Source organism: Sus scrofa, chromosome 7, assembly GCF_054392235.1.
Source record: "Sus scrofa isolate SSC_HxYL_T2T_F1_AM1 chromosome 7, Sscrofa_HxYL_maternal_Yorkshire_Landrace_v2.0, whole genome shotgun sequence".
In the NCBI taxonomy this organism is placed as follows: domain Eukaryota; kingdom Metazoa; phylum Chordata; class Mammalia; order Artiodactyla; family Suidae; genus Sus; species Sus scrofa.
The window spans coordinates 128,685,335-128,709,346 of NC_139389.1; the positions used below are offsets into that span (position 1 = coordinate 128,685,335).

The 24,012-nt window shown below is 43.5% G+C and overlaps 1 protein-coding gene across 3 annotated transcripts; it reads left to right on the forward strand.

The window, feature by feature from the left end:
- Window positions 1-111: 111 nt before the first annotated feature.
- Window positions 112-22,271, forward strand: GSKIP (GSK3B interacting protein). 3 transcript variants are annotated; one of them, XM_005666425.4, is made up of 4 exons: window positions 112-196; window positions 8,611-8,712; window positions 16,951-17,209; window positions 20,097-22,271. In XM_005666425.4, the coding sequence occupies exons 3-4, from the start codon at window positions 16,952-16,954 to the stop codon at window positions 20,256-20,258; spliced, it is 420 nt and encodes a 139-aa protein (XP_005666482.2). In that variant the 5' UTR covers window positions 112-196; window positions 8,611-8,712; window position 16,951; the 3' UTR covers window positions 20,259-22,271.
- The last annotated feature ends 1,741 nt before the right edge of the window (window positions 22,272-24,012 follow it).

Here is a 24,012-nt window from a genome sequence, read left to right on the forward strand (position 1 = left end):
GTCCTGGGCCGGGCGCAGACGGAAGTGACGCCACACTGGGCGGGGGGGGGTCCGAAGGAGGCGGGGAAAGGAGACCGGAAGGGAGCAGTTCCGGCTCCGAGGGGGCGGGGCGAGAGTGGGGAGCGAGGGGGCGGCGCCGCAGGTCGGTTCCCGAAACCTCCGGAGGGAAGAAGAGGACGGCGCGGGGCGAGCACAGGTGAGCAGCCGCGGGGCTGGCGATGGGCGGCGGGAGGCCGAGGGGGGTTCGGGGGCGGACCCAGGGCTTTCTGAGCGGGACGCGGCGCAGCGGGTTGGGCCGTGAGGGGCTAGGGCGGAAGAGGCCCCCGTGCAAAGAGGGGTCTGGGAGCGGCTCCAGCCTCGGCCGTCCCTGTCACCTTAGACCAGGACCCCGAAACGGGCGCTCGGGACGCCGCGAGCTCCACCTGAAGGGCTGCAGCCCGTCTGGCTCACCCCCTCCACACACACACACACACACACACACACACACACACACTCCCTAACATTCCCCTACCCCCAGTATTGACCGGTGCCCATTGTCGGTAAGTTATTCCTCGCCCGCCTCATTTAGATACTGTTTTCCAAAGCTTCATTTTCGCTGCTCTCTAGCTAGCGGCTTTGCAGTTTCCAAAGCGCTTTATCCATCCTGGGTGTGCTGCGCCAGCGACGGGAAACTTCGAGTCTTCGAGGCATTGGTGGGCAGAACTGCTTTCTGTGATCGATGCCAAAGCCTTCCGACCCCGGGGAAACCTGGGCAAGGTACCTGTGCTGTTCTGGGAATCTGCGCAGTCGGATTTCTGCCTTTTACGAGGCAACTCCTGCAGAGGCGGAGCCGGCTTTGCACTTGGTCAACCCCGAGAAGGCCTGAGTGCCGGTGTTCCATAACCCGGAAGCCAGGTGCCCTGGGTTAGACTCCAGCTCCTGGCACTTATTAGCCGAGACACCTTCAACTGGCCACTACCCTCTCTGAGTCTTTGCCGACTGTAGGCATGTTAGTAATATCTTACCTCCAAAGATTATTAGGAATCCTAAACCGGTTAACTAGAGAACGAATGTAAACGAGTCCAGATGCGTACCATGTAATGAAGAATAGTCAATTAGGACAGCTGGTTTAAGGAGATTTCGTTTGTATGTTGATAACAAACGTCTTAGAAGTATTAACACAGCCCAGAAACGTTGGCAGATGGAAAAAGCTCTGGATCCCCTTCCTTCAACCACCTTTTCATTTTAGAACCACTGTGCTTTCCAGGGTCATACAAGTGCTGCGAATTTTGGTACCTCTCATTCTTTGTAGACTTGGCCCAAGCATTCTCAGTACCTTCAGTTTCCTTGCTCTTCATTCATTTAAAAATGTTTGTTAAGGATCCATTACATGAAAATCTGTACCATTGGTGATGTGAAAAAGGTGAAGAGAAATTCAGGGATCTTATGTTCTATAGTGAAAAGCCCATTCCTTTATTCAGTAAGTGTTTATTGGTTGCCTGCTATGTGCCAGGGATTGTTCTAGGTGCTGGAGATGCTGCAGTGAACAGATCAAGTCCTTGCCCTCAGGGAGTGCTTACGTTTTATGGAAGGGTGGGCACACAGACTAAAATCAAATATATCATAAGCCATGTGATAAGTGCTGTAGAAAAAAAATAAAGCAATGTAAAGAGAGTGGAAAGGGGAGAGATTTGTCAGCTTTTCATAGGGGTTAGGGAAGTCCTCCCTCGGTTGATAAGGTGATATTTTAGCAGAGACTTAGAGGTAGCTGGGGAGCAAGGCATGTGACTACATGTAAGAGTTTTCCAGGCACGGGGAACAGCAGAGTGCAAGGCCCTGTGGTAAGAGCATGCTTAGTGAGTTCAAGGAATGTCAGGAAAGAGGAGCAGAGCTGGGGGAATTGGCAGGAGTGGGATGGAAGTGGGGGTGTGTCATGTAAGGCCTTATAGGCCATTATAGAGACTTTGAGTTTTCACTTGGTGAATTACATGGGTTTGAGGAACTGAGTGACATAATCTGATGAAGTTTTTACAGAATCATGCTAACTGCTGTGTTGAGAAAAGACTTGAGTTCCTGTCGTGGCTCAGTGGTTAACAAATCTGACTAGGAACCATGAGGTTGCAGGTTCGATCCCTGGCCTTGCTCAGTGGGTTAAGGATCTGGCATTGCCATGAGCTGTGGTGTAGGTCGAAGATGCCGCTCAGATCCCCCATTGCTATGGCTGTGGTGTAGGCCGGCGGCTACAGCTCTGATTAGACCCCTAGCCTGGGAACCTCCATATGCCGTGGGAGCAGCCCTAGAAAAGGCAAAAGGACCAAAAAACCACACAAAACCCTTTAAGCACCACACCATATGGCCCCTTATTCATGTTGAGAGCATTTCTCCAGACTGTGAGGTATGATACAAATAAAAGTACAGTTGACCCTTGAACAACGCTGTGATAAGGGACGCAAACCCTCCCAAACTTGAAAATCTGCGTATAACTTATGGTCAGTCCTCCTATACACAGTTGCACATCCGCTGATTCAGTCAGCACGGACAGTGTAGTTCTGTAATAGGTGCTGTTGAAAAAAATCTGCATGTAAGTGGACCTGCAGAGTTCAAGCCTGTGTTGCTCAAGGGTCAACTGTAATCATGAGCAAGATAATTGCATTCTAGCCCTCGGCTGACTGTTGCAATAGCAACTGACAAATTAAACTTTCTTCCAAAATGAAAATTTGACATCTGTATACTACTCTTGAAATCATTCTGGGCTCTGTTCTTTTGTCACCCTGTATATAAGACTGTCTTTCTAAACCCATTCTTGTCCTCAAGAACAAATATACAGTCTTTTGCTAGCTCTTTGATGCTATAAATTGGTGATGAAACAAAACAAAATCTACTAAATTAAGAAGTAGAGAGTAAAGAAATTAGTGATCAATATCTTGATAACTAGTTAATAGTTTCATGAATTCTCCAAAAGCCACTAACATAGCCTAAAAAGTATACCAACAAATGAAGTAAGAGCTGGTCCCTGAATAATTTACGTATGGTGTTATAAGGAATCATTTAGAAACTTTATACGAGGTGATGCAATCTGCCAGAATAACTAAAAGCGCCCTTAAGGCATTCCAATTTTTAAAGGTACCAGCAACAGAATATTGTTGATTCTGGTAGAGAGCCAATTTAGAGTTTAAATGGGAAGCAGAGAGGTTTTCTATTTCGTATCTCTTTAGGTATTGATTTGTTTTATGCTGGTAGACACTTTATATTAAACAGAGTACCAAATCCTCTGTATAACCTGGAGGGTTTTTTCAAATTTTGTTTTTAAGCATTAATTTTGTAGTCTTTTATTTTATTTATTTTTTTTTTTTTTGTCTTTTTGCTATTTCTTTGGGCCACTCCCCTGGCATATGGAGGTTCCCAGGCTAGGGGTCTAATCGGAGCTGTAGCCACCGGCCTACGCCACAGCCACAGCAACGCAGGATCCAAGCCGCGTCTGCAACCTACACCACAGCTCACGGCAACGCTGGATCGTCAACCCACTGAGCAAGGGCAGGGACCGAACCCGAAACCTCATGGTTCCCAGTTGGATTCGTTAACCTCTGCGCCACAACGGGAACTCCAATTTTGTAGTCTTTTAGAATCTCATTTACAGCTTCTAAATTCTAAGGAAAGCTTGTAAAGGGTTATAATGTTGCTGTTTATTTAGGTTAAAAGGCTTCTCCAAGAGTTCCCGTCATGTCACAGTGGTTAACGAATCCAACTAGGAACCGTGAGATTTCAGGTTCGATCCCTGGCCTTGCTCAGTGCGTTAAGGATCTGGCGTTGCTGTGAGCTGTGGTGTCGGTCGCAGATGCGGCTCGGATCCGGAGTTGCTGTGGCTGCGGCGTAGGCCGGCGGCTACAGCTCCGATTTGATCCCTAGCCTGGGAACCTCCATATGCCTCAGGAGCAGCTCAAGAAAAGGCAAAAAAAAAAAAAAAAAATAGGCTTCTCCAGAGTACCATTCTAGATGCCAGAAGGGATTTTGCCCAATTCATGAATTGCCTGATAAAGCAAATCTTAAAAAGAAATTCTCAAGTTAACATTATATATTTGTTTTTTGTTGTCATTTGGCCTCACCCACAGCATGTGGAAGTTCTCAGGCCAAGAATCGAACCTGTGCTGCAGTTGCAGCAAGGCCACAGTGGCAGCAATGCCAGATCCTTAATCCACTGCACCACAAGGCAACTAACATTATCTATTTCTTCACTCTCACCTTCCTCCTTAATCAACTGAAGCAGAATACAATTCTGTTGGCTAGATTTCTTATGACTAGATTGTGCATATGTCTCTGTCATTGTTGAAAATAGGGTGCAGAGTGATTTTATTTAGCAGAGCAATTTATCAGTTTACAAATGGAAAAATAAGCCATTTTATTTTGATTCACTGTATGTTACAAATATATAATATTTGTAGTACTGCAAATGACTCTCATTTAAACGTCTTAGTTCCAGAATAAACATCTCAGGAATTCCTTTATGGCTCAAGGGTTAAGGATCTGGTGTTATCACTGCTGTGGCACTGGTTTGATCCTTGGCCTGGAACTTCCCCTGCCACAGGCGTGGCCAAAAACAAACAAAAACACCCCAAACATCTCAGAGCTATTAAAAACAGATTAAATCTCACATGTTACAGAAAATAAAGGTTAAACTAGCTTTAGCTTTGTCTAAATTCTAAATGTTGCTAATTGTAATTAATCAACTTTATTCACTTTTTTTTTTTTTTTTTTTTGCCATTTAGGGCCAATCCTGCAGCATATGGAAGTTCCCAGGCAAAGGGTTGAATCTTAGCTGCAGTTGCCAGCCTACACCACAGCCACAGCTACATGGGATCCAACCCCCATCTGCAACCTACATGGAAGCTCGTGGCAACACCAGAGCCTTAACCCACTCAGTGAGCCCAGGGATCGAACCCACATCATCATGGATACTAGTTGGGTTCATATATATATATATACACTAGTCAGGTTCATATATATATAGATAGGTAGGTAGCTAGAAAGATAGCTAGCTAGATAGATACTAGTCCGGTTCATATATATATATAGATATATATATATATACACACACACACTAGTCGGGTTCATATATATATAGATAGGTAGATAGATAGATAGATAGATAGATAGATAGATACTAGTCCGGTTCATATATATATATAGATATATAGATATATAGATATTTTTTTAAATAGGACCGCACCCAAGGCATATGGAAGTTCTCAGGCTAGGGGTTGAATCAGAGCTGCAGCTGCCGGCCCATACACAGCACACAGCAACACCAGATCCTAAATCCACTGAGCAAGATCAGGGATCAAACCTGAGTCCTCATGGATGCTAGTCAGATTAATTTCTGCTGAGCCACGGTAGGAGCTCTACTAGTTGTGTTAACCCACTGACTCACAATGGGAACTCCAACTTTATTCAGGTTTACTTTCAAAACAGTTGTTTGAAATGCAGATAAATTCATAACATATCATTTCATTTGAAACTGAACCAAACTTTTTAAGTTTTTTTGTCTTGTTACAAACAAATTTTTTTTTTTTGTCTTTTTTTGTCTTTTTGCCATTTCTTGGGCCGCTCCTGTGGCATATGGAGGTTCCCAGGCTGGGGGTCTAATCAGAGCTGTAGTCACCAGCCTACACCAGAGCTACAGCAACGCGGGATCCGAGCCTCGTCTGCAACCTACACCGCAGCACACAGCAACACCGGATCCTTAACCCACTGAGCAAGGGCAGGGACCGAACCCGCAACCTCGTGGTTCCTAGTCAGATTCGCTAACCACTGAGCCACGATGAGAACTCCCAAAATACATTTTTTATATAGAAAATGAGAATTTAAAAAATTAAGAAGTAGAGAATAAAGGACTTAGTAATCAATATCTTGATAACCAGTCTCATGAATCCTCCAAAAACACTAACACAGCCCCAGAATTATACCAACAGAAGAGCTACCCATAATTATCCTAACTTTTTTTTTTTTTTTTTGTCTTTTGTCTTTTGCTGTTGTTGTTGTTGCTATTTCTTGGGCCGCTCCCGCGGCATATGGAGGTTCCCAGGCTAGGGGTTGAATCGGAGCTGTAGCCACTGGCCTACGCCAGAGCCACAGCAACTCGGGATCCGAGCCGCGTCTGCAACCTACGCCACAGCTCACGGCAACGCCAGATCGTTAACCCACTGAGCAGGAGCAGGGATCGAACCCGCAACCTCATGGTTCCTAGTCGGATTCGTTAACCACTGCGCCACGACAGGAACTCCTATCCTAACTTTTAATAAAGAGCATTATCATACCTGAAGTAAGAGGAGCTATAAAGACTTAGAGAAGGTCCAAGCCAGTATTTATATCCTACTCTTCCACCAGTTCCACCCCCTGCCTGTTAACTTTATGCCCCCTGGCCTGGTGCCCGCAATTTCTAGCTTTTTGAGTTAAGTCCTGGGGTTAAAGCAGTCTTACTTACTTTTCATTAAAATGTTCCTGTCAGAGGAGGACCTAAAGAAGATATGGCTTGAGGCTGCCATCTGCTTTAAAATTCTAGCTAATTTTGCATCATGCTCCATAATATTGTTGTTGTAACAGTGATGTGTACTTTCCAGGACTGTCTAGCATGTTTATCCTGTGGCTTTTTATGCCCCCTTCACAGAGCTAAGTCCTGCAGCTTAAGAAGCAGGAAGTTAGCATTTTCTCTGTGGTTTATCCATTCAGAAAATATCCGTGAGGACCCACTTTGTGCCAGACACTGTGCTGGTGGTATTGACATCACAGGCCTCCATTTGAGTGAGGTGTAAGTGCAGAAGTATCCAAACAAATTCTAAGGAAGGAGGACATGGTGATTAACTCTGCCTTGAGAGAAAATACGGAATCCTGAAAGAGATGTGTCTGAGCAGAATTTGGAGGGATTAAAAAAAGTCTGAACGTAATGTCAAAGTACAAATTTTTTTAAGTGAAAAACTATGAGTATTGGAGTTCCCCTTGTGGCTCAGTGGGTTAAGAACACAACTAGGATCCACGAGGATGGGGGTTCCATGCTGGCCTCACTTGTGGTTAAGGATCCAGTATTGCCATGCGCTGTGGTGTAGGCCGCAGACATGGCTCACATCTGGTGTTGCTCTGGCTGTGGAGTAGGCTGGCAGCTGCAGCTCCAATTCCAATTGCACCCCTAGCCTGGGAACCTCCATGTGCTGCAGGTGCAGCCCTAAAAAAAAAGAAAGAAAAAAAAAGTGGGAAAAATTCTTGGAACAGTGGTCGTAAGACTTTGGGCATAAGGCAGTAGAAGACAGTGCTCTCTCTGGGGCAGGCTGTTGCCCCAGATTATTGCCAGGGTAGAATTTCTAGGCATGACCTTGTGAGGAGAAACCTAGATAGAACCCAGCAGTCTCCCTGAATTGAGGCTTCTGAGCTTCGAGAGTCCAGGAAGGCCCAGGCAGCGAGGACAGTGCTAGAAGGGAGAGGGCATGACAGTGTGAGAGCTACACATGTGTACAGAGGAGCCCACTCCAGGCTGCAGCCGGATACTGATCAGCACATAAGTGTGAGGACACTACCTAGGGCTGGAGAAAGAACTACCCAAAGGAATTAGAGGAATTTCCAGAGCTCAGACAGGACCAGTGATAACATCCAGTTCCTATCACCCGGAATAGAAGACCTCATAATTCATAGGCCAGATGTTACCTGGGAGTTCCTGTCATGACTCAGTAGTAAAGAACCCAACTAGCATCCACGAGGACGAGGTTTGATCCCTGGCCTCACTCAGTGGGTTAAGCATCCGGCCTGGCCGTGAGCTGCGCTATAGGTCACAGACAAGGCTTCGATCTGGCATTGCTGTGGCTGTGATGTAGGCCAGCAGTTACAGCTCCAGTTCACCCCCTAGCCTGGGAACTTCATAGGCCCCCGGGCATTGCCCTAAAAAGACCAAAAAAATAATAATAATAATAATAAAGATTTTGCCTCCATAGTGGGGAAAAAAAATGAACCAGTGACTTAATCAGTTTTGATACTGTCTTAAAAAGCCTAAATGCAAGACCCAAAAGGATCAAGCTTTTCCCAGATAACTATATCCTAGGACAATGCTCAATAATATTTATAGGAATATAAAAATATCCAGTACCATACATACAAAAGTTCACACAGCCTGGCATCCAATCAGAAATACCAAGCATACCTTAGAAAAAAATAGCAAGCATGCAAAGCAGCAGTGTACAATCTGTAACATTTAGAAAAATCTATCAGTTGAAACTAACCCAGAAATAACACAGTGAAATGAGTGAACAAGGACATTGAGCCATTTATTATTATCATACCATATGTTCACAAAACTAGAGAAAAGGTTGAGTGTGTTAAGTAGAAAGACATGAAAAATGTTTTTTAAAAAAGGACGCAGGTAGAAGAGATGAGATAACTGCAACTAAAAAATGAGAAAAGAACTTGAAGGCATAGCCTTGGAAACAGTTCAAAGTGAAATTCAGAGACTGAAAAAAATGAACGAGAGAAGACAACTTCACTTGAAGTAATATTCATGAAATTGGAGCCCACGAAGAGAGGAGGGACAGATAAGTGTTTAAAAAAATAATGGCCAGGATTTTTCCAAATTTGCTAAAATCTATGAACCCACAGATGCAAGAGGCTCAGTGAACCCCAAGCAAAAGGATCATGAAGAAAACTACACCAAGAGGAACAGAGATAATGACCTCAGACTTCTCATGGGAAACAGTGCAAGTAAGATGACAGTAGAGACATCTTTAAAATCTCGAAAGAGGAGTTCCCGTCGTGGCTCGGTGGTTAATGAACCTGAGTAGCATCCATGAGGACGTAGGTTCAATCCCTGGCCTCGATCAGTGGGTTAAGGATCCGGCATTGCCCTGAGTTGTGGTGTTGGTTGCAGATGCAGCTCAGATCCCGCGTTGCTGGGGCTGTGGTGTAGGCCGGCAGCTACAGCTCTGATTGGACCCCCAGCCTGGGAACCTCCATATGCCGCAGGTGCGGCCCTAAAAAGACAAAAATAAATAAATAAATAAAATCTTGAAAGAGAAAAAGTCAACCTAGGATTCTGTACCCAGCAAAAATGTCTTTTAAGAATGAAGGTAATAGGAAGACTTGTTCAGACATAAAAAAGCTGAAAGAATTAATAGCAGACCTACACTGCAGATAACGTTTAAGGAAATCCATCCCCCTGAAGAAAAATTATACGGATTGTACATGCAGGTGTAGATCAACAGAAAGCCATAGTAACTATGTGGTTAAATATAAAACCCCTTTTTCTTGTTACCTCAACCTCTTTGAAAAGTAGCTAGCCATTTAAAGCAAAAATAACATGTATTCTTTAGTTTCTAACATGTAGAAGACCACCATATAATATACTCTTGTAAGGTTCTTATTCTCTGTGTGAAGTGGTATGAGAACACTTGAATCTTTAACGTGTGGTAAATTAAAGATGTATACTTTAAACTAAAGCAACCCCCCGGAACATACGGCAGCGTTAATAAGCCACCAAAGGATGTAAAATAGAATCCTCCAAGGTGGTCCGTCCAAAAGTAGGTAGAAAAATAAGGAAAGGGGAATAAAGTACAGATGGGACACACGGCCAGAAAGAGAGCAAGCACTTCGGTCCCAGGAAGCATCAGTCATCGGGGTAATCACATTACATGTCAATGGTCTAAACACTAAGTAAGAGGTAGGGGTTATCAGAGTGCATGAAAAAGCAGGACCAAACTATACGCTTCCTACAGGAAACCGCTTTTTTGGCCACGCCCTTGGCAGGTGAAAGCTCCAAAAGCTCCAGCCAGGGATCCAAACTGCCGAGGCAGCCACCTGAGCCATGGCAGTGACAGTGCTGGATCCTTAGCCTGCTGAGCCCCCTAGAAACTGCAAGGAGCCCACTCTAGATATAAAGGCATTGCTCTTCCCCTTCTCAGGAGCTTAAAATAGCCTATTATATTAAAATCAGATGCTGTTGTGTAGTTCTTAGCACCCTGTCCAATTGGGCCATTCCATTGCTCTCTGAACATTTTCCCCGTGTTAGCCTAGGTGGGCTAATCTTACAGCTCCTGCCACACCCTGTCCCTTGTTTATGCAGTGTTCCCTCTGAAGAACCCTCCACAGTGCTCAGGTCCTTTCTGCCTACCCACAGCTTGTCATCTTTGCTCATTCAAGCCTAATTTTCCATGAGTCAAGCCCATCATAGCTAACAATTATGTCGTAAATCATGGAATGTCAGCGCTGTCAGGAACAGTGAAGAATTTCCTGTTCCTTCCCCCTTGTTCTATAAATGAGAAAACCATGAGCCCAAAGAAGCTGCGTGGCCAGCTGCACTTTATACAGGGTTAGTGGTAGGTTTGTAGTAGGCCCAAGATATGTCATTGTTTTCTCTAATTATACATTTCTTATATTGTAATTATAATACATGTACACGGTATTAGTATTTGTGTACGTATTTCATGTGCCTGTGTATCTCCCAATTTAGGCTATAAACTACCAGTAAATGTTTTTAATTTTTTTTTTCTCTGCTTTTTAGGGCTGCACTTGCAGCAAATGGAAGTTCCCAGGCTAGGTGTTGAATCGGAGCTGCAGCTACCAGTCTGTGTACCACAGCCACAGCAATACCAGATCCAAGCCACGTCTGCGACCTACACCATGACTCATGGCAGCATTGGATCCTTAACCCAATGAGTGAGGCCAGGGCCGCCCACATCCTCATGGATCCTAGTCAGGCTTGTTTTTTTGTTGTTTTTTTTTTTGTCTTTTGTCTTTTTTTGTTGTTGTTGCTATTTCTTGGGCCGCTCCCTCGGCATATGGAGGTTCCCAGGCTAGGGGTCGAATCGGAGCTGTAGCCACCGGCCTGCACCACAGCCCCAGCAACGCGGGATCTGAGCTGCATCTGCAACCTACACCACAGCTCACGGCAACGCCGGATCGTTAACCCACTGAGCAAGGGCAGGGACCGAACCCGCAACCTCATGGTTCCTAGTCAGATTCTTTAACCACTGCGCCACGACGGGAACTCCCTAGTCAGGCTTGTTAACCACTGAGCCACAAAGGGAACTCCCTTAATTAATATTCTAATATTTAGAAAAATGCTGAATATATAAACTTGAGTCTAAATTGACAGGATTAAAAATAGGAGTAATTCATTAATTTGTACTAGGGGAAACAATGAGGGTGCATTTCCCTCCATAAAATAGCTAAGATTCAAAATGGATTTTCTAATGTGTATTTCCAAATCTTGCTACTTATATGTAAAATAAGCTTTAGGGGAGTTCCCGTTATGGCTTAGCGAAACAAACATCCATGAGGATGCAGGTTCAATCCCTGGCCTCGCTCAGTGGGTTAGGGATATGGCATTGCCACGAGCTATGGTGTAGGTTGCAGACGTGGCTCAGATCTGGTGTTGCTGTGACTGTGGTGCAGGCCAGCAGCTGTGGCTCCAATTGACCCCTAGCCTGGGAACTTCCATATGCCTCAGGTGTGGCCCTACAAAGGAAAAAATAAATAAAAATAAAATAAGCTTTAGTACCTTTATGTCTGTTAATTTTTTCAATAATAATGTAAACTCAGTTCATTGTATTATCCACAAGGATTCACAAAGTACTGTACTTTCTGATACACAGCCACTAGCCATTTAAATTAAATGAATGACAATTAAATACAATTTGAAACTCAGGTGCCTCCGTCTAATGTGTAGCTGGTAGCTACTGTATTGGACAGCAGGGCAAAAGAGCATTTCCGTCACTGCTCAGAGTTCTACTGGTTCAGAATTTCTTATATGACGATAAGTTGTTTTGCTTACAGAAAAGGGAAACCAGGAAGTTTTACAGGTCTCACATTGCATTCACAGGTTACAACCATTCTTGTAACCTGATGGCATCTCTGATGTTTTACTAGTAATTCTGATAGTTGTCCCTTCACCAACATGGGCGTATGTTTCCCCATCCTCAGCGGTGCAAACCCCCACAGGTGGGTACACGAGAATCCATTGAGAAGTAAGGAGACAATAAGGAGATGTGACCACAGAACCACAGGTTGGAGTGATGTGTCTTGGAGGTGGAGGAAGGGACCATGAGCCAAGGAATGCAGGCAGCTTCTGGAAGATAGAAAAGACAGGGAACAGATCCTCTCCCGAAGCCTCCAAAAGGAACACAGCCATGCTGACACCTTGAGGTTAGATTGGTCATCCCCAGCATTGTAAGAAAATTAATTTGAAACCACTAAGTTTGTGGTTACAGCAGCAATAGGAAACTAATACAGACACGTTGATACTCCAGTATTCTAGAAGGTTTTTCATTAAGCACTTTCTACATGACAGGCACAAACACATCACCAGGGTTCTGTCATTTAAGCCTTTTCTCTAAAGCTGCTAAAGAGCTGGATCAATGAATGCTTTTCATTCCGGGTAGGCTCCTGCATCAGCTAGGGTGCTTTCAGTTGCCAGTAGAATAATGGGAATCGATTGGCTGCAATGGTGCAGAGTGCAAAGGTTGAGCAGCCATCAGGGCTCTGGCTCCATTTCTCTGTGAATCTCTTGGCTCTAGTCTCCCAGCATCATCCTTGGGTTTCCCTCATTGTCGGATGACTACCAGGAACAGTGCAGTCTGTGTGCTGTCAAGGATTCGGGGTTAAAGTGACTAGGAAGGGTTCTGTGTGTTGATTAGTTTAGACCAGTCTTTAAATGGGATTGGGGTCGATTTCACCCAGATTACTTGGTTACTTTACTCAGGGAAGGGGGAGGTATCATGATTCTCCTTGGAAAATCTAGGGGAAAGGATATTGATAAATAATCAAGAGCCTGTTATAACCAACAAAAAGTAATTGTAGTAATACCTTAAAATAATGCTAGCTTAAAATGTTGGGTGTTCCCATTGTGGCTTAGCAGAAATGAATCTGACTAGAATCCATGAGGATACAGGTTTGATCCCTGGACTCCCTCAGTGGGTTAAGGATCTGGCATGGCTGTGAGCTGTGGTGTGGTTTGTAGGCATGGCTCGGATCCCACATTGCTGTGGCTGTGGTGTAAGCCAGCAGCTGTTGCTCTGACTCAATTCCTAGCCTGGGAACTTCCATATGCCGCAGGTGCGGCCCTAAAAAGCAAAATATAAATAAATAAAATGTTACCAACTCGTGTAATGCTTCAGTAGTAAAATCTGTCGTTTTCATTTATATGTGTCATCGAAAGTTCTGAACGTGGGCGTTCCCGTTGTGGCTTGGGCATTAAGAACCCGACTAATATCCATGAGGATATGGGTTTGATCCCTGGCCTTACTCAGTGGGTTAAGGATCTGGCATTGCCACAAGCTTTGGTGTAGGTCGCAGATGCAGGCTGGGCTTGGATCCTGAGTTGCTGGGGCTGTGGTGTAGACGGGCAGCTGCAGCTCTGATTGGACCCCTAGCCTGAGAACTTCTGTATGCTGCAGGTGTGGCCCTAAAAAAAAGACCAAAAAAAAAAGTTCTGAATGTGTCTGTTATTTATTTTATGTGCCTTTCAAAGATATTTCGGGGGGGGGGGGGGATCTAAAAGTTCAGTCTCAGGAAGGGTGTCTCCCTCTCTTTTGCCCCTTGGTGCTAATTACTGCACAGTAGCTTGACTACCTGCTCTACTGACCTGTGAGAATCTCTTCTAGTTTTGGATTCTTCATCTTTCCCTATAATTAAGGACCTAATTGCAATGAATTGTACTCTCATTAAAAGCTTGACTCTTGTCAAGCTTTCCCATATAAACATCTTTTTCATAGAATAATTATTATTTCTGACATCGCTAAGTGAGATACTTGATTACTTGAGCCAAATAGAGATATTTGGTATTCAGGATGTTAAGAGGTTTGTAGTGCATAGTCACATTTCAGTCTTCAAAACTGACTCTGTGAGAAATAAAATAAAATGGGCTCATGCCGTATATATAAAGTCAAGTATAATATTAAGGAGTATAATGAATATTTCTAAAGAAGAAATCAAGTATTTTCATTTACGTATATAGTAAGTCGATGAGATTTCAGTTAGCTGACAGATTTCCTCCAGCAACAGTGGGCAAATTTATAATTAACTTGTATTGTTAGTAAGGAGGGGGCTAATCTTATAAAGTGTTGTGGAGGATAAGAGAAAGGACCCTTAAAGCATGCCATTAGTGGAAAGAAGCCTGGAGGACTGTATTATTTGTACATTTGCTGTGTAGTTTTCCGAAATCGCCTTACAGGGGTCATCATGAATTGCCTTTAGCAAATAATTTTGACTTTTATAATGTCCAAATGACTCACAGCTATAGGAACTCTGGCTCCTTAAGGTTCTCACTAATAATTTAGAGCAATGGCTGTACAGTAGAATTGCCCAGAAACTCTGAAAAAAATACCCGGAAAACTCTTCCAGAGGTTTTGATTCAGTTTCTCTGAACTGGGATTGTGGCCAAATTTGAGAACCACTAATTGAAAGGATTTTGAACAGCACACAAATAAAACACTAGTTAGTAACTTTAGAAAAAGAGATGGAGGGAGTTCCCGTCGTGGCGCAGTGGTTAACAAATCCGACTAGGAACCATGAGGTTGCGGGTTCGATCCCGATCCCTGCCCTTGCTCAGTGGGTTAACGATCCGGCGTTGCCGTGAGCTGTGGTGTAGGTTGCAGACGCGGCTCGGATCCTGGGTTGCTGTGGCTCTGGCGTAGGCCGGTGGCTACAGCTCCGATTCAACCCCTAGCCTGGGAACCTCCATATACCTCGGGAGCGGCCCAAGAAATAGCAACAACAACAACAACAAAAAAGACAAAACACAAAAAAAAAAAACAAAAAAAAAAAAAGAAAAAGAGATGGAGGTGTTCCCATCGTGGCTCAGTGGTTAACGAATTCAGCTAGGAACCATGAGGTTGTGGGTTTGATCCCTGGCCTCGCTCAGTTGGTTAAGGATCTGACATTGCCGTGAGCTGTGGTGTAAGCTGTGGTGTAGGTCACAGACATGGCTTGGATCCCACGTTGCTGTGGCTCAGGCGTAGGCCGGCGGCTATAGCTCCAATTAGACCCTTAGCCTGGGAGCCTCCGTATATTGTGGGCGTGGCCCTGGAAAAAGACAAAAAGATGAAAAGAAAAAGAGATGGAATGTATAAGGTCATAGACAAACAGTATTAAGCAAATGTTCATAACAAGCTGAAAAGGTGTATCCCATACAGGACAGTGAGTGCTTAATCCGTATCACAGAAACGAAATCTTAAGTCACTTGTAAAGCCTACAGGTAAAAAGAAGGCATAATATCTTATTCTGAAAAGCCATTTTTACATTCCACATTTATTAACTTTTCTCATTCTTACATTTCAAATTTTAACAATAACTCAGCTGTTACCTCCATCACAGAAGAGAAGCAGGAGCTACATAGCAGAATATTGGATCAAGTTAGCATGAAAAATAACCTTTTTCAAACTGTAATATGAGCCAGTTCAAATAAATAGTGAGGAGTTCCCATCATGGCACAGTGGTTAACAAATCCATCTAGGAACCATGAGGTTGCAGGTTCGATCCCTGGCCTTGCTCAGTGGATTAAGGATCTGGCATTGCCATGAGCTGTGGTGTAGGTTGCAGACGCGGCTCAGATCCTGCGTTGCTATGGCTGTGGTGTAGGCCAGTGGCTACAGCTCTGATTAGACCCCTAGCCTGGGAGCCTCCATGTGCCAGCAGGAGCGGCTCAAGAAAAGGAAAAAAGACAAAAATAATTTTTTAAAAAATAGTGAAAAGATGAGTTATTCAATAAGTGGCATTGGGACAATAAAGTATCTATTTGGAAAATAAAACTACACAAAATAAATTCCAGATGGATCAGAGGGTTAAATATACAGAAAGAGAATGGGAATTCTGGATGATTTAGAGGGTTTTTTAAATGTAATCATGGACTGAGGAAGGTTTGCTTAGGCAAAGTCACAAATCCAGAAGTCGTAGAAGGAGCTGTTGGGAGTAAATGTAGTAAGTAGAGACTTAAACTCTGATTTCAGACAACCCCAGTTCATCGCCATCTCTCTTCTTTTTTAACAGCTGCATGATCTTAAACTAAAATTATTCTGTAAATACTCTGAAAAATATTTAACCAGGGAAATACGTATTCAAACAATGAGACATCATTTTTTGCCTCTCAAATTGGCAGATATTAAAAAGGATCAGAAAGAGGGTGGGGAAAAAGAATACAGTCCCTCGTAGGCCATTGGTGGCGTAGAAATCAGTACCGCCTTTTTTTGAAGAGTGAATCAGCAGTATCTGCAGGAAGTTAAGGTAGTATATACTTTGACTCAGCAATTCTAGTTCTGAATGTCTATTCTCGAAAAGTAATGCTTTTTTAAAAAAAGTATGTACTAAGATTTTTACTTGGCATTTTTTGAAATAGCTAAAAACCAACATTCTAAATTCTTCTCAATGTGGGAATTCACATTTGGTGGAGAGTGGAGAACCTTTTCCCGAAAATCTACAGTTGTCTGTGATTTTGCCGTGAAAAACTACTGAAAATGGTTTGGGGCGATATTTGCCCTAAAAGTTTTTCGCCCGTTACTGCCTTCTTTTTTTTTTTTTTTTTTTTTTTTTTTAATAATTTTTATTTTTTTTTTTTGTTTTTTTTTTTTTGTTTTTTTTTTTTTTTTTTTGTCTTTTGTCTTTTTGTTGTTGTTGTTGTTGCTATTTCTTGGGCCGCTCCCGCGGCATATGGAGGTTCCCAGGCTAGGGGTTGAATCGGAGCTGTAGCCACCGGCCTACGCCAGAGCCACAGCAACGCGGGATCCGAGCCGCGTCTGCAACCTACACCACAGCTCACGGCAACGCCGGATCGTTAACCCACTGAGCAAGGGCAGGGACCGAACCCGCAACCTCATGGTTCCTAGTCGGATTCGTTAACCACTGCGCCACGACGGAAACTCCCCGTTACTGCCTTCTAATAGCTGCTTTTAATCCCACATTAGTATGGGGAGGATCCTTCTGTGAGCCAGTTTTAAATCTTCTTTTTGGCAGAATGGAAACAGACTGCAATCCCATGGAGCTGAGCAGTATGTCAGGATTTGAAGACGATGCAGCGCTTAACGGCTTTGAAGGAACAGACATGAAAGACATGAGGCTGGAAGCCGAGGCCGTTGTCAACGATGTTCTCTTTGCCGTGAACAACATGTACATCTCCAAAACCCTGCGCTGCGCTGATGACGTGGCCTACATCAACGTGGAAACAAGAGAAGGGAACAGATACTGCCTGGAGCTCACTGAAGCAGGGCTCAGGGTGAGTCACTTTCCTCTTTAGAAAAAAATTACCTCCTTGCCACTTTATCAAAAACGGTCGGGAGTCGGGAAGTGGGACGGTGTCCGATGAGAGTTCAGCCCTCAGTAGCTCCCGAGGCTTTTTTAAGGAAAGCTTTTTTTCCTAGGAATTTTTATTAGTTCCGAAGTCTCTCAGTCCACATGGGAAAATTGAATTTTTTGAAAAAGAAAACACGGATTTGATTTGCAGAGTATTTTGTTGTAATCATCACCCCCGAAATTAATTTATTTCTTATTTCTGGCTAAATGTATCCACCAGGATTACGCATTCTCAGCACAGGATGAGTTTTGCATTCATTGCGTTGAGAGAATCTTTTTTCCACCTCTTATAAATATCTCTTCCACTAAAACAACATGTGACTGCTCTGTTCACTAGCTGTTAGAGCAAGACCAAGTCATAGCAGAACATCCTGCCTCCAAATTTCCAAGAATGTCCTTTATTAAATGTAAGCTTTTCTAGGCAGAATGGCCTCTCTACATCTTTTAAACCAGAATCCTGAGTTTAGAATGGTAGGAAGCACTTCTGAGAGCAGCTTTTTATTAAAAAAACAAAATCAAAACAAACAAAAAAAACCACGATGTGTTATGAAAATTGTTGACCTGCTGAACAGAGGAATAGACATCAGAAGTGTTTAACTTTACTAATGTCTGTTTAAGTTACTAATTAACCTTCAGTCTTAGTGAAAGATCTCTGACTTTCCTCTTTCTATATCTGTTAAGAGTAGCTCCCCAAAAGTTGCACAGTATCATAAAGCAGAGCAATGATTACGCAAATAAGAATGTCATTTGATGGGTTCCACAAGCCCACAAACATCTGTTTCACTAGATGCGGTTTGCTTAAGGTGTATGTGTAGCACCTGTGTTCTGTGTATCCCTCCACAGAGCATCACTTACATTAAAGCTGACCGCACGGCCAGCATCCTCACAGCTCTCTGGTCCCTCACAGCTTCGGCTTAGCTTTGGGAGTAGTCCTGGAATTAAGTAGTCCCTGTGCTCCCTGCCTAAATCCCTAAATTTGGACCAAAAGCTTGTAGTCTGTAGAAGTGGATCTTAAATAGAAGTAGGCAAACCAAATTAGAGATAAACAACCCTTGGTAAATTAATTCTCTCTTACACTCTTTATTTCTGGTGAGGTAGGAAAGGTTCTGATGAGAGTCAGAAGTCTTACTTGTGAGTACGAGTGGGCAAATTAGTCAACCTGAGTCCCTGCTTCTTATCTATAACCTGGAAATTTAAGAAAAAAAGAAAAGGAACTGGGGGATGATTATGTGAATGATGTTTGCAGAAAGATCTGGATCAGGAGTTCTCCATATCGCAGAGGGTTAGGGATTCAGTGTTGTCACTGCAGCAGCTTGAATTGCTCCTATGGCACAGCTTCCTCCCCTGGTCCAGGAACTTCTGCATGCCCTTGGCACGGCCAAAAAAAAGATGTGGATCAGTTATAAAATGTGGCATGTAGAGACTCATATATTTGGGGTTTTTTTTTTTTCATTGTCAGGAATTAGAAATCAGACCATGTGAATAAGACATGATCCCTGTCCCCTCGGAAGACCAGAATCTAGCAGTGATAAGAGAGGGGCTAACAAGATCTTAGCACACTGTGGCGGGTGCCCGGACAGAGCATGGTTCTGAAGTGGTGCCACTCATCTTGCTTAGATGTCTGCCCCTGCTTTTCATTAAAAACAACAACACTAGGAGTTCCATTCCCAGGAACAGCTCAGCGATTAATGGAGCTGACTAGGATATGTGGGTTCAATCCCTGGCCTCGCTCAGTGGGTTAAGGATAGGGCATTGCCATGAGCTGTGGTGTAGGTCGTAGGTCGCAGACTCGGCTCAGATCTATCGTTATCTAGCGTTGCCGTGGCTGTGGCTGTGGCCGGCATCTACAGCTCCAATTGGACCCCTAGCCTGGGAACCTCCAGATGCCGAGGGTGCAGCCCTAAAAAGTCAAAAAAAAAGGCACACACAGGAAATAACCTTCCCTTGTATGTCACAGAGTTGAGCAGGTAAGTAATATATTAGTGTTGTGAAAGTGTGACATTTCAGGTAACTAATTATAAAGCAAAACTAAAACTATGAACAATTTTTATAATTCTTTATAAAAAGAGCTCAAATCATGGGAGTTCCCTGGTGGCTCAGTGGGTTAGGGATCCAGCATAGTTGCTGTTGTGGCTGGGGTCACTGCTGTGGTACAGGTTCAGTCCCTGGCCTAGGAACTTCAGCATATGGAGGTTCCCAGGCTAGAGGTCGAATCGGAGCTTTAGCTGCCAGCCTACACCACAGCCACAGCAGAGCCAGATCTGAGCTACCTCTGCGACATATACCATAGCTCATGGTCTACTGAGCGAGGCGAGGGATTGTATCCTCATGAGTACTAGCCGGGTTCTTAACCAGCTGATCCACAACAACTCCCTTGTATAGCTTTTTGGTTTTGTTTTTATTTTTATTTATTTCTTTTTCTTTTTTTTTGTTTATTTAGGGCCACACCTGCAGCATATGGAGATTCCCAGGCTAGGGGTCAAATTGGAGCTGTAGCCACCAGCCTACGCCAGAGCCACAGCAACGCAGGATCCAAGCCGTGTCTGCAACCTACACCACAGCTCACAGCAATGCTGGATCCTTAACCCACTGACCAAGGCCAGGGATTGAACCCCCGTCCTCATGGATGCTAGTCGGGTTCGTTAACCGCTGAGCCATAACGGGAACTCCTTCAATATTACAGGTTCTAACTATTGATGGAGAAAGTGCAATGTCGTTAGAAAGTGACCCATGCTGACACTTGGGGTTCTTTGCCTTTTGTCCCAGAATAAAATCCGATGACTTAACTCACCATTGCATTTCTCATATAGGTGGTAGGTTATGCTTTTGACCAGGTGGACGACCATCTTCAAACTCCCTACCACGAAACGGTCTACTCTTTGCTGGACACGCTCAGCCCTGCCTACCGGGAAGCATTTGGAAATGCCCTCCTTCAAAGACTGGAAGCTTTGAACAGGGACGGACAGTCATGACCAAGTTTCTTCCTGTTAGAGGGGCTGCTGCTGGTACAGGCTGCTGACATAAAGCTTGAAGTTCTTGCATATGGTCATCGCAGGAAACGCATCTTTGATTTTGTGTCTTTATCATCTTTTGCTTCAAATGTAGGCTTTTGATTGAGAACATTATCAACTAATGCATTGTCTTTCTTAGCTTCTCATTCATTAAAGAAATCCTGAGGCCATTGCTGTGACACTATCATTAAGACATTCACGTTTCTTCCTCTAGTATCTCTGTATTTCAGAAACCTATTCAGTATTTCATGCTCCTATTGCAGGACTTTGATGCTGCCAGCACTCTCTCTTACATAGGAAGTCCTAGGATTGCACAGTAATATAGAAATTAAAATGATCTAACTTCAAACTTTGATTCAGCTTGCTAAATCAGGGGTTTCCTAACTAGCTTGGACTGACTTTGTAGTAATTATTTTACTACTAGCCTTATTGGAAACAAATTATCCCCTGCACAAATTTTTGAAATTCACTGCTTCGTATAATCCATTTATATTATTAATATGGACTGATAAAATGAGTTAATTATATATTACTTAGCTAGTATTACATGAAAAACAGGTCCTGGAGTTGCCATTGTGGTGCAACAGAAACGAACCCGACTAGTATCCATGAGCATGCGGGTTCCGTCCCCGGCCTTGTTAGTGGGTCGAGGATCTGGCGTTGCCGTGAGCTGTGGTGTAGGTCATAGATGCGGCTCAGATCCTGAGCTGTTGTGGCTGTGGTGTAGGCCAGCAGCTGTAGCTCCGATTCGACCCCTAGCCTGGGAACTTCCACATACCTCCAGTGTGGCCTAAAAAGCAGAAAAGAAAAAAAAAAAAAAAAAAAAAAAAACAGGTCCTAAAACAGTACTGTATTCCTTGTTTGCAGCAGCCAGCCAACTAAAAGGACAAACCGTTAGCAAATGAATGTAATAATTCCTTATTTCCAAGATATTTAAGCACATAAGCAACTGTAAGAACAGGCTCCATTCTTTTCCTAACAAAAAGCGTCTTCAGTGTGTGTGATTTAAAAGAAAGAAAGATTCTGATTTCCTAGAAAACAATATTTTGGCCTGTGTTGATTCTTACTATGAATGTTTGTTTACATAATGTACAGTATATATTCCGAAAGTATTTTTGCTTCGGCGTTTACTTTCTATAACATAGTGCTTTGGTATCTTCCCACAATGCCCTCCTTCCCCAGCGGATGTACAGTGTTCCGTCTTGATGCTAAGTCCCCAATGTCATATGCGTGCATCGTATGGGTTTGAAACCAAAGGATGAATGAAGCATTCAGAGACCTAATATTTGAAAAAGGGAGACTCTGTATTTTATATTTTACTACAAGTACTAATATTTATAAAAATAAACTATACCATGCCGCTACATGTTTTCAAGTACATGTTGAATACTGATTCGGGAGTCGTTTTTTTTTTAATGCTAGTCTAAAGCAGCAGCTGTAGAAATGTCAAACTAAAATTCCGCATCTGGACACACCATAATTTGTCATTTGAAGACTTTTTTTTAGTCATTATTAAATAATACATACTTTCAGGCTCTGAAGATCATGTAGACCAGAGCAAATTAAAGTTTGGTTTGGGTCACTATTCATTGTCCAAGTTCGTTGGAATGCCTAAATTGTGTTTGATCAATGCATGTTCATCCTCTTTATTTTCAGATGCTTAATTGTTTGGGCAATGACGTCTAACTTCAGGTTGAACTTTCTCATGCTTAATCTCAGGCTAAATGTAAAGGATATTTGTAAAGTTTGAATAAAATTCTGTTTACTAATTTTGAGTTAAGTATGGAGAAAAGTGATTGTATGTTTAAAAATTGGAAGTGTTTGTTTTGTGATAAATGATTAATTCCAAGAGCTTCTGTTTTCATTTTTGAATTCCATGTTGTCACATGTGAGTGTGAAGTGGTTTGCTCTTTTTATTACCAGGAGGGAGCAAAAAAAGAGACGATTTAATAAAACTGCAGATATTAAAACCTCCGCTAGATATTAAAACCTTCATTTTACCTGGATTTTTAAAAATTTAGGAGTTCCCGCCGTGGCGCAGTGGTTGGCGAATCCGACTAGGAACCATGAGGTTGTGGGTTTGATCCCTGCCCTTGCTCAGTGGGTTAACGATCCGGCGTTGCCGTGAGCTGTGGTGTAGGTTGCCCACGTGGCTTAGATCCCGCGTTGCTGTGGCTCCAGTGTAGGCTGGCAGCTACAGCTCCAATTCGACCCCTAGCCTGGGAACCTCCATATGCCGCAGGAGCGGCCCAAAGAAATAGCAAAAAGACTAAAAAAATAAAAAAAATAAAAATTTAACCAAATAAATTAAACCTTGATTTCACTTCCAAAAGAAAAAGAAAAAAGACCCTCCAAATAAGTAACTACTATAACTCAGTAAGAAAAATATGAGAGCAATGGACAAAAAACATGATCAACTCAGAAAAATACACAGATGTGCAGTAACCGCTTGAAAGACATTCAGCCAGACCAGTAAGCAAGAAAGGAAAATGGGTTTAGCTGTGTTGAGCCATTTTACCTAATTTAATAATTTCTCCTATTTAAATACATTGATGTCAAAGATTTAGAGGGGCATGGTTACATTCTGTTGGAAGGTATTTTTGGAAAACACTGGTGGTAGAACCTCTACCAAGCTTTTAACCTCTTCGCTGGCTCTACCCTAGCAGTCAAGCACAGGACAGGGTGTACCACAAGGATGTCATTTTCTCTAACAAAAAGGCAGAGGAGACGTCCTGTTGTCGCTCAGTGGGTTAAGGATCCCACATTGCTGGGGCTGTTGGGTAGACCAACATCTGCCACTCTGATTTGACCCCTAGCCTGGGAACTTCCATATACCGAAGGTTAGCCCTAAAAAGAGAAAGAAAAAAGGAAAAAAGCAGTTGAAGGAGATCCCCTTATGGCTCAGCCGGTTAAGAACTTGACATAGTGTCCATGAGGATGGAAATTCAGTCCCTGGCCTCACTCAACAAGTTAAGGATCCAGCATTGCCGTTCAGCCTACGTTGCAGATATGGCTGGGATCCGGTGTTGCCATGGCTGTGGCAAAGACCAGCAGCTGCGGTTCTGATCTGACCCCTAGCCCAGGAACTTTGATATGCCATAGGTGGGGCCGTAAAAGAAAAAGAAAAAGTTAATGTTTAAAGCACAAAAATATTGGGAGTTCCTGTTGTGGTGCAGAGGAAGTGAATCCTACTAGTAACCATGAGGATGCTGGTTCAATCCCTGGCCTCGCTCAGTGGGTCAGGGATCCATCGTTGCGGTGAGATGTGGTGTAGGTCACAGACATGGCTCAGATCCTGAGTTGCTGTGGCTGTGGTGTAGGCCGGCAGCTGTAGCTCAGATTAGACTCGTAGCCTGGGAACTTCCATGTGCCTCGGGTGTGGCCCTAAAACGCCAAAAAAAAAAAAAAAAAAAATTACAGTCCACCATGACCTTTGTGGTTTTTTGATAGGACTAATGGAATGGTATCTCTTAATTTGTCCTTTTATTGCCGGCAACTGCACTTCTACCCTAATTTGCAAAGGGCAAGGTCTAAATTCTAGCCCTTTGTGACTGTGGGTGATTCATCAGTTCAAATGCTAAACCAGTGGAGCCCAGTGGATCCAGCGGCCGCTGGCAGCACGGTGGGGACCACATCGAAAGCTCCACAGCTACAATTCTTCGCAGTAGAGGATTTTGCCCTGCCCTCCGGGTCAGACCATCCCCCAGGGGCACGT